Genomic DNA, 13,969 nt, shown 5'->3' on the forward strand with positions numbered 1-13,969 from the left:
ATATGGAATACCGGACAGGATAATTCAGCTTCCGAGATGAGATTGTGAGCTCTTGGGGACAGGGACGGATGTGAGTGACACAATCTGCATACGGCGATACTGAATAAGTCAGCGCTATATAAGAAACGGGAAATAAATTATTATTTCCGCTGCAAAGTTGTTGAAGGTAGAAAAAAAATACATATCCCAGAATACAATGCAGCAGGGTGCCGTGAACTATGGGATCTCAACTAAGTTTCTAGGAGTGTGCCTGTCAGCAAACAGACCGCCAGCAGAATTGCAGCTGCAGCTCTGGGTGTAACTGGAGTATGAGCCAAACATGACCTATAATGCTGAAATACAGAGCGGAGCAACATCAAGAATGAGGGGAGAAAAGCAGCAAAGCCACAATGGTGGCAGCCCCTTCATCATGTCTCCCGGGTGATCGTACCTTCAGGAGGTGCTCTGTGGCCTCATCGAATTTGTGCTGGAGCAGCGCCTGCAGCTGGCGGACCGTCTGCGTGTACTGCGCGGCTTCGTCTTCGCCCAGTTCCTCGGGTGGGGTGTCAATGAGACGGAACTCCAGCTCCGCAATCAGCTGCAGAGTCACAAGAAGTCAGTTTAGTGAGGCGGGAGGGGGAGCGACACCCCCAGGACAGTCATATATGTGGGATCCAGTAAATGTCTAACGTGCACCTATCAATAGTGTCCAGGGCTGCGGGGTCTGCAGGGGCCATTTACAGCAGCCTGTATCCCGCAGGCACCGGACACCATCCAGATGTAACACAATGTAACGAGGCTGGAAACTCACACTCAGAACCAGGCGGCTTTTATTCAGCACGGACTGAAAATCCTCAGCGGTCTCCTCCCTCCACAGACTCATGAACGTGTTGATCTCCTGGGGTATCGTGGGATCGGGACTTCCATCACACAGCAGGTAACGATCCCACTGTGACGGGGGAAGAATGGAGATCATTAGGATATAGGTATACAGGGGATCGGGGTGACTGCTCACCAATCACCCTATATACAGAATAAAGAAATAAGTCTCCCCCTGGTGGTGACTACACAACATTACATGTTATACGAGCTCCCCATATTGAAATCTTTTTAAGGACGATTTGATCTTATTCTTCTATTTCCATCTGATAATCCAGAGTGTTTGATAATCAGGAACCTGTCGAGTTCTCAGGGGCCAATAAAAGGGATTTAGCAGAGGGGGAGAGTTTTTGATTTTGGGCAGTGAGGACGGACAGAACAGATGAGAAGACGGATTTTTCTGGGGTGTAATTAAAGTTCGGACCTTGGCTCGTATCCGCGAGTCTTTCCTCCACCGAGCCGCGGCCTCCAGCTTCTCCTCCACCAGCACGCGGTATTCCCCCAGCTCCTCCTCAAGATGCTCCAGTTGCTGTAATAATAAAGATGTGAAGACTTTACAAGTTATAGGAAAACCTGAAGTTGATAAGAGATTTAGGCTCTGTTCACACACAAACTAAAAAACGTCTGAAAATACGGAGGAGCTTCAAGGGAGAACAGATCCTGATTTTCAGACGTTTTTTAAGCCACTCGCGTTTTTTCGCTGCGTTTTCTACGGCCGTTTATTTCTATAGAGTCAATGAAAAACGGCTGAAGAAGCGACATGAACTTCTTTTTCGCAGCTGTTTTTTTTACGCAGCTTATTCACATGAAGGTAAATCTCATCCGTGTCACGTTTTTTTTAATGGCCGTCACATGGACGCATGTATTTCAATGGGGCTGTTCCCTTGGTCGTTGTTTTAACGGACCGTGTGAAGAGCCCGTGAAAAAATAGGACATGTTTTCACGGATCCCTCAATAGACTCAAGTCTGTGAAAATGGGTCCCGCACGGGTGCGACCGAAACGTGAAAAACAACCATGTTTCTATTTACACTCGCTCGTCTGAATAAAGCCGCCGTCCTGCTGGGGACCGCCCTGCTGGGGACCGCCCTGCTGGGGACCGTGCTGCTGTGGACCGCCCTGCTGGGGACCGTGCTGCTGGGGACCGCCCTGCTGGGGACCGCGCTGCTGGGAACCGTCCTGCTGGGGACCGCCCTGCTGGGGACCGCCCTGCTGGGGACCACCCTGCTGGGGACCACCCTGCTGGGGACCGTCCTGCTGGGGACCGCCCTGCTGGGAACCGTCTTGCTGGGGACCGCCCTGCTGGGGACCGTGCTGCTGGGGACCGTCCTGCTGGGGACCGCCCTGCTGGGAACCGTCCTGCTGGGGACCGCCCTGCTGGGGACCGTGCTGCTGTGGACCGCCCTGCTGGGGACCGTGCTGCTGTGGACCGCCCTGCTGGGGACCGTGCTGCTGTGGACCGCCCTGCTGGGGACCGTGCTGCTGGGAACCGTCCTGCTGGGGACCGCCCTGCTGGGGACCGCCCTGCTGGGGACCGCGCTGCTGGGGACCGTGCTGCTGGGGACCGCCCTGCTGGGGACCGCCCTGCTGGGGACCGCGCTGCTGGGGACCGTCCTGCTGGGGACCGTCCTGCTGGGGACCGCCCTGCTGGGAACCGTCCTGCTGGGGACTGCGCTGCTGCGGAACGTTGAGTTGGTGACCTCCCTTCTCCTCTTTTATAGTCATTATTTCGGGCTGTATAGTCCCTCAGTCTCACCTTTGCCTCCAGGCGCTCGAGCTCTTCTCTTTCTAGTCGTTCTTTCTCCAGACGAGCCGCTTCAATCTGTTCAGCTAGAAAGCGAGCGTCTTCTACAGAACACGGAGACGCGGGAGGGAAACGGTTAAACCCCAAATGGCCGAGTCAGCAAAGAGGCGATCACGCATGATGAAAAGTTCTCAAACTTTCTAATAGCTATTGTATTTCAATTTCTCTGCATTTTCAAGATCTCTGCTTGCTGTCAGTTAATGGGAACATTCTTGTTTAAATTCAGTAGCTAAAAGACCCTCCTAACTCTATTTTGCAACAGAGGGTTTGGAACACTGTATTAACCATATGGTAGTAAGGAGTAAGTGGTGTAGAGTTCCTCACGCCTGGGAGCAAAGCATCATGGTCTAGAAAAGCTGATATAATCACATGACTACATTATCAATGACCTGCGTAGATTAGAAGCAGAGTCTTCAGTCATCAGGTCATGTGATTATACTGACGGCTGGACGTGACACCTGCGACACTATGACACGCTAGATGACTAAAAGTGGAAAATTCCTTTAAGAGTTAAACCATGTCCCGTCCCCCCGATGCACGCGTGCCGACCCCTGACCTTCCTCTCTCTGCCGTCGCTCCTCCTCCTCTTTCTGCAGTCGCAGTTTTTCGGCTTTGCTGACTTTTCCTTTCTTCCGAGATGCGGCCGACGTTCCTTTCGATGACTGTAATAGGAAACGTGGTTATAAAAATAAAGAGAATAACCTACAACTTCTGATAATCCGGACATCCTGACACAGTGAAGCAGAATAATCATAAAAGCAGGAAACAGAGGGAAGCCATGATTATAAGACAGCGACATTTTATCCTGAGGTCGTCACCCAAACAAGACTTTTCTCTGACCGTCTGATAATCCACGGCGTCAGGTCCCAGTGATGCTGGATTGTAGGAACTTCACTGTAATCTGTCCTTAACAAATGTCTCTGGTCCAGATTTCTTGTGATCCATTATTAGATGATGTCCCATGCAAAGCACAGGGATCCTATGCAGAGCTATGTGTCTCCATGGTTACAGACTACAAACAAACCCTGTGTAGTCTGATCCTGCAGCCACACTCTCTTCCATCTTTCCCAGATAAAAGCGAATAACAATGGTCTTTATATAATGACATCATCTACAGTATTATATATATGACAGAACAGCCACGTACATAATCCTATATGTAACCCTATAGAATATGTGGGGGAGGGGCTCCTGGAGACAATGGGACAGGCGTGGCAGAAGAAATCAGTAATGGCTCCACCACTATTGGGCAGACGACTTCATCCTGAGTGGATTTGTGGCACATGAAGATGGCGCTGTAGTTGGGACATTTATGAGGGCAATGCGGCTGTCGCTGGTATGGGGGGTGGTATCTGCTACTGGCACAGTTAAGAGGGCGCTTGGGCTGTCACTGTTATGGGGGGGCATCTGTGGTTGGTTGCAGTAGAGGGGTATCTGTTGCTGGCTCAGTTATTAGGGCTATGTGGCTGTCGCTAGGTATGGGGTATCTACGGTTGGCACTGGTATGAGGGCACTATGGGGTGGTTCTAGTATGAGGGCATCTGCAGTTAGCACAGTTATGTCGGTACTTGGGCTGTTGCTGTTATGAGGGCACCGTGGTTGGTTGTATTATAAGGGCACCGTGGTTGGTTCTATTATAAGAGCACCGTGGTTGGTTGTATTATAAGGGCACCGTGGTTGGTTGTATTATAAGGGCACCGTGGTTGGATCTAGTATGGGGACATCTCTTGTTGCCACAGTTATGGGGGTATTTGGGCTGTCGCTGTTATGAGGGCACTGTTGTTCGCTCTAGTATTAGGGCCCTGTGGCTAGCTAGGTTATCATGGCACCGTGACTGTTAGGAGGTATGAGGGGGCGCTGCTCAGGTCCCCCCCCCCATTTGAGGAGAAGATGGGGCCATTTGGACCTGAAGCCACCTTTGTATGGGGGCACTGATGGCGCAGCGGCTGCCTGTATGGTACGGATGCCCTTGCCTGGCGCATATAACCGGGTCACACACTGGATTGCTGCTGTATTGTTCAGGCTGGAAATATAAAGATATAAACTATTTCTACTGCCACATTCTCCACCTCAATGTACAATGCAGCAATATGGTCAATAAAGGGAGAGGTTTACCCTTCTGCCCTGGGGTGTAACTATTGGGGTGCAGCGGTAGTAGGAGGCCCCTCTGCCACATTAGGAGACACCAGTGTTATAAAGGTCACGTGGTAGGCGGGGGCCGGTACACATTTTGCTTTGGGGCCCGGGGGTTACGTCTCTGTTACTGCCTCTTCTCTGCCCTCGGTTCAGGGGTGATTCTGCCTGGAGATGGGAGGAATCTGAGACTGACTGGTTGCTAAGGATCCGCTGCCTGACACATGATATCCATAGCAACCAGACTGTCAGATAGAACTCAGCTGGCAGAAGAGACGGGGAGCCACAGCCGTCACCCCCAAATCACCCCCGTGCCTGCTGCGTTATTAGCCAGATCTCCCTCCATAGTGACCTGACGCTGCACATTACGTGGCACCTCACGTGGCACCTCACACCTCACATCACTAGTTACTCGCCTTTCTTCTCTTTCTCTATAGATTAGGAAAGAAAGTACAAAGAAATAATCAATGAGAAAAACGGAAACAAAGTGCAGCAGAAACAATGTATCAATCAATAAGACAATTATAACAGAACAACGATGATAATAACAATAATAATAATAGGACATTCATGAGTGATTGGTGGGAACCCGGCCGCTGGGACCGCCACTAATCTCCAGACCAGCCCATTCCCGGGACCAGCGGGGGTTCTGCAGGACGGATAACTCTCCCGGGAGGCGTCATGGGGGCACGTGTGTCATAAGGAGTCGCGACCACGACCAAGCGGTGCCAGTCCCTCAGACAGGGGGCGCCGTAATAAGAGATCTCCTCATACGCACATGAGGGACTGGTCTTATGGGGGTGGAAAACTGGGCAACTGCCCAGGGCCCACGTGTCCGAGGGGCCCCACAAATACAAGAACCTGAGGGGGCAAACTAATAACCCCAGTAATATTTATCACTGCGTGGTGGATTATTTGGGAGTTGTCTTGTGTGTTGTCTCTTTAATACCCCCCCCCCCAGAATATGACTGAAACCTCCAACCTCCATGAAGAAATACCACCCCCCTCCCAATCTGTAATTTCCCCCTCTCAATACTCATAATACCCCCCCTCCACAAAACTAAATACCCCTAATACTTACAGATGCCCCCTATTCATTATTACTCCTCATACTTGCCCCCAGACTCTCCTGATACCCGTGCGCCCCCCGGACTGTGACTACTACTCCTCACATCTCACGTCCACCCCTCACCATGTTGTCTGATGATCCTCGTTTCGATCTCCGTACAGCGTCCTAGTTGCCATAGAAACCGCGGGGCCTTCTGGGAGCGCGGCGCTTCTGGTGACGTCACGAGGAGGCGCCGCGTTGTTGCCGGAAGTTGGTTGGAGGTCAGTACAGGGGAGCGCTAGAGAGAGACTACAACCCCCCACATCCTCCATTGTCTATGCCCCCGACCAAATACACCACTCCATATCAGTGGTCTGCAACTGGCAATCCGCAGTTTGTCAGGGCATGCTGGGAGTTGTAGTTTCACCGCTGCTCGGTTTGTCTCCCCGCCTCGAGTGTCTCCATGGTAACGGGAGGGTCAGGATTCGGCCCTCATTTCTCCTCATCGTGTCCTCCATGGCGCAGCCGACACCTTTAAAATCGCACATTTTACAAGTTTTGCGCCATTTTCGCGATCACACAAGGGACATGGCCGGACGGATAGATCAAAATTCACATTTGCTTATAGAAAACCGTATTGTTCTCAGGTAGTAATAAACGCCATGAGCGGACGCGTGTACTGGATGCGACACTGCGACAAAATCTACATGAAAAATATGAGGATGATTTAAAGGGCCAGTGTCCGGACTAATGTAAATAAAAGATAAAGGGGTATTCCTACCGCAGACGTTTATGACACATCCACAGGAAGTCCTATAGATGCGGGTCCCACCTCTGGTGCCCCCACATATCCCTAGAACGCCCCCCTAACCCCCATCCTGCCTTCTGTCAGTAGCCGGAGCGCAGAAGCAAAAGATAGGACAGAGGTCCGTGGGCCCGTCCTGGAACCCGCACCCATCAGTCATTTATGGCCTGAAGAAAAACCCCTTTATTTATTGTGTAATGAAGAGTTCTGCAACTGCCTAATATACTTTGAATTGCCATTACTCACGATCTTAAAGAGCTCTGCTTGCTGTCAGTTAAGGAAAAGACTGCAATGTTAGTCAGTGGCCCCTTTAACTTTTTCTTTGCAAAGCATCATTCTCAACCTAGCGCTGTGCAGAGAACAAATCCAATGGGCCCACAGCTTTTCAGTACCAATACAGTACCCAGAGCTGCACTCACTGTTCTGCTAGAGGAGTCACGGTGTAAATACATTACATAATACAGACTGTAACTCAGGATAAGCACAGGATAAGTAATGTATGTACACAGTGACTCCACCAGCAGAATAGTGAGTTCAGCTCTGGAGTATAATACAGGATATAACTCAGGATCAGTACAGGATAAGTAATGTAATGTATGTACACAGTGACTCCACCAGCAGAATAGTGAGTTCAGCTCTGGAGTATAATACAGGATAAGTAATGTAATGTCTGTACACAGTGACTCCACCAGCAGAATAGTGAGTGCAGCTCTGGAGTATAATACAGGATATAACTCAGGATCAGTACAGGATAAGTAATGTAATGTATGTACACAGTGACTCCACCAGCAGAATAGTGAGTGCAGCTCTGGAGTATAATACAGGATGTAACGCAGGATCAGTACAGGATAAGTAATGTAATGTATGTACACAGTGACTCCACCAGCAGAATAGTGAGTGCAGCTCTGGAGTATAATACAGGATATAACTCAGGATCAGTACAGGATAAGTAATGTAATGTATGTACACAGTGACTCCACCAGCAGAATAGTGAGCGCAGCTCTGGAGTATAATACAGGATGTAACTCAGGATCAGTACAGGATAAGTAATGTAATGTATGTACACAGTGACTCCACCAGCAGAATAGTGAGTGCAGCTCTGGAGTATAATACAGGATGTAACTCAGGACCAGTACAGTATAAGTAATGTATGTACACAGTGACTCCACCAGCAGAATAGTGAGTGCAGCTCTGGAGTATAATACAGGATATAACTCAGGATCAGTACAGGATAAGTAATGTAATGTATATACACAGTGATTCCACCAGCAGAATAGTGAGTGCAGCTCTGGAGTATAATACAGGATATAACTCAGGATCAGTACAGGATAAGTAATGTAATGTATGTACACAGTGACTCCACCAGCAGAATAGTGAGTGCAGCTCTGGAGTATAATACAGGATATAACTCAGGATCAGTACAGGATAAGTAATGTAATGTATGTACACAGTGACTCCACCAGCAGAATAGTGAGTGCAGCTCTGGAGTATAATACAGGATGTAACTCAGGATCAGTACAGGATAAGTAATGTAATGTATGTACACAGTGACTCCACCAGCAGAATAGTGAGTGCAGCTCTGGAGTATAATACAGGATGTAACTCAGGATCAGTGCAGGATAAGTAATGTAATGTATGTACACAATGACTCCACCAGCAGAATAGTGAGTGCAGCTCTGGAGTATAATACAGGATGTAACTCAGGATCAGTACAGGATAAGTAATGTAATGTATGTACACAGTGACTCCACCAGCAGAATAGTGAGTGCAGCTCTGGAGTATAATACAGGATATAACTCAGGATCAGTGCAGGATAAGTAATGTATGTACACAGTGACTCCACCAGCAGAATAGTGAGTGCAGCTCTGGAGTATAATACAGGACGTAACTCAGGATCAGTACAAGATAAGTAATGTAATGTATGTACACAGTGACTCCACCAGCAGAATAGTGAGTGCAGCTCTGGAGTATAATACAGGATGTAACTCAGGATCAGTACAGGATAAGTAATGTAATGTATGTACACAGTGACTCCACCAGCAGAATAGTGAGTGCAGCTCTGGAGTATAATACAGGATATAACTCAGGATCAGTACAGGATAAGTAATTATGTACACAGTGACTCCACCAGCAGAATAGTGAGTGCAGCTCTGGAGTATAATACAGGATGTAACTCAGGATCAGTGCAGGATAAGTAATGTATGTACACAGTGACTCCACCAGCAGAATAGTGAGTGCAGCTCTGGAGTATAATACAGGACGTAACTCAGGATCAGTACAAGATAAGTAATGTAATGTATGTACACAGTGACTCCACCAGCAGAATAGTGAGTGCAGCTCTGGAGTATAATACAGGATGTAACTCAGGATCAGTACAGGATAAGTAATGTATGTACACAGTGACTCCACCAGCAGAATAGTGAGTGCAGCTCTGGAGTATAATACAGGATATAACTCAGGATCAGTACAGGATAAGTAATTATGTACACAGTGACTCCACCAGCAGAATAGTGAGTGCAGCTCTGGGGTATAATACAGGATGTAACTCAGGATCAGTACAGGATATGTAATGTAATGTATGTACACAGTGACTCCACCAGCAGAATAGTGAGTGTAGCTCTGGGGTATAATACAGGATGTAACTCAGGATCAGTACAGGATAAGTAATGTATGTACACAGTGACTCCACCAGCAGAATAGTGAGTGCAGCTCTGGGGTATAATACAGGATGTAACTCAGGATCAGTACAGGATAAGTAATGTAATGTATGTACACAGTGACTCCACCAGCAGAATAGTGAGTGCAGCTCTGGAGTATAATACAGGATGTAACTCAGGATCAGTACAGGATAAGTAATGTAATGTATGTATACAGTGACTCCACCAGCAGAATAGTGAGTGCAGCTCTGGGGTATAATACAGGATGTAACTCAGGATCAGTAATGTAATATATGTACACAGTGACTCCACCAGCAGAATAGTGAGTGCAGCTCTGGGGTATAATACAGGATGTAACTCAGGGTCAGTACAGGATAAGTAATGTAATGTATGTACACAGTGACTCCACCAGCAGAATAGTGAGTGCAGCTCTGGAGTATAATACAGGATATAACTCAGGATCAGTACAGGATAAGTAATGTAATGTATGTACACAGTGACTCCACAAGCAGAATAGTGAGTGCAGCTCTGGAGTATAATACAGGATGTAACTCAGGATCAGTACTGGATAAGTAATGTAATGTATGTACACAGTGACTCCACCAGCAGAATAGTGAGTGCAGCTCTGGAGTATAATACAGGATATACCCTGTGACTCCACTGTTTATGGAGATTAATTCTATATATAAAATATAATGTGGAGTCAGAGATGGACGTGTCCTGTGAGACACATGGGCTCCGCACAGAGGTTCCCTCTTCCACACTCACTTCTCTCTGTTTCCTTACAGCCGTGCTCCCTGTGATGTGCTGACCAGAGGCTCCGTCCTGTACACGTGGAGATGACAAGTCCTTTACGAGGAGAGGTCGTGAAGTTGTACAAGAATGTAAGTTCCCCGAAATCTCCCCACGATGCAGAGATGGTGATAATCACAAATTGTTGTTTTTTATAATCCCGTTTCTCAGTTTGCTCCGATCATTCCATGTTCTGCCGCGCTCCACTACCTGCAAGGGGCCTATAGCTCTGTTCAGTCTCCTGGTTCTTGAATAGAACGCCAGAATATATCTCACCAGTGTATAATCACTTTGTCTTCTCTTAATCCCTGTTTACTGCTCTCAGAGGGACCTATTCCTTTGGTTCATCCAGAGTATTTTTCACATGAATAGAATTCCAGACCTGCAGTGAAGACTGACACAGTCAGGGCTCTTAGAGGGAGCTTGTATAGGTTTCTACCCTTTAAGCACTGCAATGTCAGCCCTTCATGGTTGTTTCCCATCAAGATTACTGAGAAGCAGCTGAAGAGACTGTGAAAGACTCCGGGGCTGATATTGTCCTGATGACGCCTTCCATCCTTTTCTTCTTTTTAGCTTCTGTTCCTGGGAAGGGAATACCCCAAAGGCGACATTTACTTCAAGGAGCGCCTGAAGAACGCGTTCATGAAGAACAAAGACGTCAGCGACCCCGAGAAGATCCGGGAGCTCATCGCTCGGGGGGAGTTTGTCATTAAAGAGCTGGAAGCGTTATATTATCTGCGGAAGTATCGGGCGATGAAACAGCGATATTACGAGGACGGACCGGGCTCCTAGCGCCAAAGATTATAAGACGTCTCAGGGAAAGCGTAATGTGGGGGAGGGGGGAGGAAAGAACCAAAATCCAGGACGGAACTCATCCGGCATCAGAATTGGGGTAGTCCCGTGCCTTACATTTCGCGGCTCGCAGACGAGCGGATTTACTGGATTCCGTCTTATAAGTCAATAGAAACAGAAATCTCCACAAATGTCGCCTGCAGGGAACGTAAAATAAACAATCATTGTATCGAGAGACGGTCTCCACTTTCTGTTTCAATTTCTCAGTATCTCAGCTTGCTGTCAGCGAATGAAAACCTTCCTATTTATATACAGCGGCTGAAAATCCTCCTGACGTAAGGCTGCGTTCACATGTGGCAGAAGTGTTTGCTGCAGATTTCCTGTAATTCGCTGTAAAATTAGCGGTGGATTTTGTAGCAGATCTTCAGTGATCCGCTACATGAGGATGAGGTTCTGACAACCCCGTTCACATACATTGTACTGTAATGGTCGCAGATTTTCTGTCACGGCATCCGTACTGAATATCTGTGACATGTGAACTCTGCCTAAGACTTCTCACAGCTGAGTGTTCGTTACAATGTATCGGTGTAGACAATCTTCTGTTAGTTTACACAAATTAGGCTCTGCTCACATCCATGGTAGATTCCAGTAGAATAATTGAATCCCAGCAGATCCCACTAAAATCAAAGCATTCAATTCCGTTTTCTTGCCGGAACAGAGAAATGGCGCCGATTTGAACACAGCCTTCACAAACCCAGCTATGTCTTGTCCTGATAGTGTGTTACAATGTTTCAGTTTGGAGTCCAGGATATTTAGACCAGATACAATTGTAGCAAACCCTCAGATGTGAGAAGCATTAGGTAGGACAGGTTTGCAGGCTTTTCCCATTCACTGTCAGTAAGCAGAGATCTGGAAAATGGTGATGAAATGAAACACTCTTTTAAAAGGGAAATATCTCTGTGTGTGAACGTCTCCTGATCAGGGGGTCCAAAATGATTTGCAACTGAATTGTTAGAGAATTTTTACATCTGTGGGGTTCATATTCCCGTCTCAAGTGCCCTATATGGAGAAGAGTATGTGACCCCCCACATCACACTGTGCTCATAGATACATACATACACTATATGGAGGAAAAGTATGTGACCCCCCCCACATTACACTGTGCTCCTATATACATACACTATATAGAGGAAAAGTATGTGACCCCCCCCCCATTACACTGTGCTCCTATATATATATATATATATATATATATATATATATATATATACACACACATACACATACATACATACACTATATGGAGGAAAAGTATGTGACCCCCCCCCCCCACATTACACTGTGCTCCTATATACATACACTATATGGAGAAGAGTATGTGACCCCCCACATCACACTGTGCTCATAGATACATACATACACTATATGGAGGAAAAGTATGTGACCCCCCCCCCCCACATTACACTGTGCTCCTATATACATACACTATATAGAGGAAAAGTATGTGACCCCCCCCCCATTACACTGCTCCTATATATATATATATATATATATATATACACACACACATACACATACATACATACACTATATGGAGGAAAAGTATGTGACCCCCCACATTACACTGTGCTCATAGATACATACATACACTATATGGAGGAAAAGTATGTGACCCCCCCCCCACATTACACTGTGCTCCTATATACATACACTATATAGAGGAAAAGTATGTGACCCCCCCCCCATTACACTGTGCTCCTATATACATACACTATATGGAGAAGAGTATGTGACCCCCCCACATCACACTGTGCTCCTATATATATATATATATATACAGTGAAGGAAATAAGTATTTGATCCCTTGCTGATTTTGTAAGTTTGCCCGCTGTCAAAGTCATGAACAGTCTAGAATTTTTAGGCTAGGTTAATTTTACCAGTGAGAGATAGATTATATAAAAAAAAACTGAAAATCACATTGTCAAAATGATATATATTTATTTGCATTGTACACAGAGAAATAAGTATGTGACCCCCTACCAACCATTAAAGCTATGTTCACACGGAGTATTTTGGGGGAGGAATATTCCGTTTGGAACTTTGAGGCAGATATTCCTCTCCCTGCACGCCGATTTTCGCGTCAATTATCGCGCCGATTTTCGCACGCGGCCATTGAGCGCCGCGGGCATAAAACAGCGAGAAATACGCTTTCTCCTGCCTCCCATTGAAGTCAATGGGAGGTCAGAGGCGGAAGCGCCCGAAGATAGGGCATGTCGCTTCTTTTTCCCGCGAGGCAGTTTTACTGCTCGCGGGAAAAAGACGCCGACGCCTCCCATTGAAATCAATGGGAGGCGTTCTCGGGCCGTTTCTGCCGAGTTTTGCGACGCGGTTTCCGCGTCAAAAAACTCGGCAAAATACCCCGTGTGAACATAGCCTAAGAGTTCAGCCTCCCCCAGACCAGTTACTGCTCCAAATCACCTTGGTGCCTGCATTATAGACAGCTCTTACATGGTCACCTGTATAAGAGACTCCTGTCCACAGACTCAATGATCAGTCTGACTCTAACCTCTACAACATGGGCAAGACCAAAGAGCTTTCTAAGGATGTCAGGGACAAGATCATAGACCTGCACAAGGCTGGAATGGGCTACAAAACCATAAGTAAGACGCTGGGTGAGAAGGAGACAACTGTTGGTGCAATAGTAAGAAAATGGAAGACATACAAAATGACTGTCAATCGACATCGATCTGGGGCTCCATGCAAAATCTCACCTCGTGGGGTATCCTTGATCCTGAGGAAGGTGAGAGCTCAGCCGAAAACTACACGGGGGGAACTTGTTAATGATCTCAAGGCAGCTGGGACCACAGTCACCAAGAAAACCATTGGTAACACATTACGCCGTAATGGATTAAAATCCTGCAGTGCCCGCAAGGTCCCCCTGCTCAAGAAGGCACATGTACAGGCCCGTCTGAAGTTTGCAAATGAACATCTGGATGATTCTGAGAGTGATTGGGAGAAGGTGCTGTGGTCAGATGAGACTAAAATTCAGCTCTTTGGCATTAACTCAACTCGCCGTGTTTGG

At 47.2% G+C, this 13,969-nt stretch overlaps 2 protein-coding genes across 3 annotated transcripts in view; one reads left to right on the top strand and one right to left on the bottom strand.

The window, feature by feature from the left end:
- Positions 1-6,354, bottom strand: part of DNAI7 (dynein axonemal intermediate chain 7) — a 26,987-nt gene extending 20,633 nt beyond the window's left edge. Inside the window, 6 exon segments of the mRNA XM_075855649.1 lie at positions 431-577; positions 791-928; positions 1,283-1,387; positions 2,613-2,704; positions 3,217-3,322; positions 5,986-6,354. Coding sequence (XP_075711764.1) covers positions 431-577; positions 791-928; positions 1,283-1,387; positions 2,613-2,704; positions 3,217-3,322; positions 5,986-5,988 — 591 coding nt within the window. The 5' untranslated portion in view covers positions 5,989-6,354.
- ETFRF1 (electron transfer flavoprotein regulatory factor 1) lies at positions 6,018-11,122 on the top strand. Of its 2 annotated transcripts, none has more exons than XM_075855650.1 (3): positions 6,018-6,122; positions 10,092-10,187; positions 10,669-11,122. In XM_075855650.1, the coding sequence occupies exons 2-3, from the start codon at positions 10,143-10,145 to the stop codon at positions 10,885-10,887; spliced, it is 264 nt and encodes an 87-aa protein (XP_075711765.1). In that variant the 5' UTR covers positions 6,018-6,122; positions 10,092-10,142; the 3' UTR covers positions 10,888-11,122. The 2 variants fall into 2 exon arrangements, with proteins under 2 accessions (XP_075711765.1, XP_075711766.1); XM_075855651.1 differs by lacking the exon at positions 6,018-6,122 and adding an exon at positions 6,364-6,488.
- Positions 11,123-13,969: the final 2,847 nt, after the last annotated feature.

Source organism: Rhinoderma darwinii, chromosome 3 (assembly GCF_050947455.1).
Source record: "Rhinoderma darwinii isolate aRhiDar2 chromosome 3, aRhiDar2.hap1, whole genome shotgun sequence".
In the NCBI taxonomy this organism is placed as follows: Eukaryota; Metazoa; Chordata; class Amphibia; order Anura; family Rhinodermatidae; genus Rhinoderma; species Rhinoderma darwinii.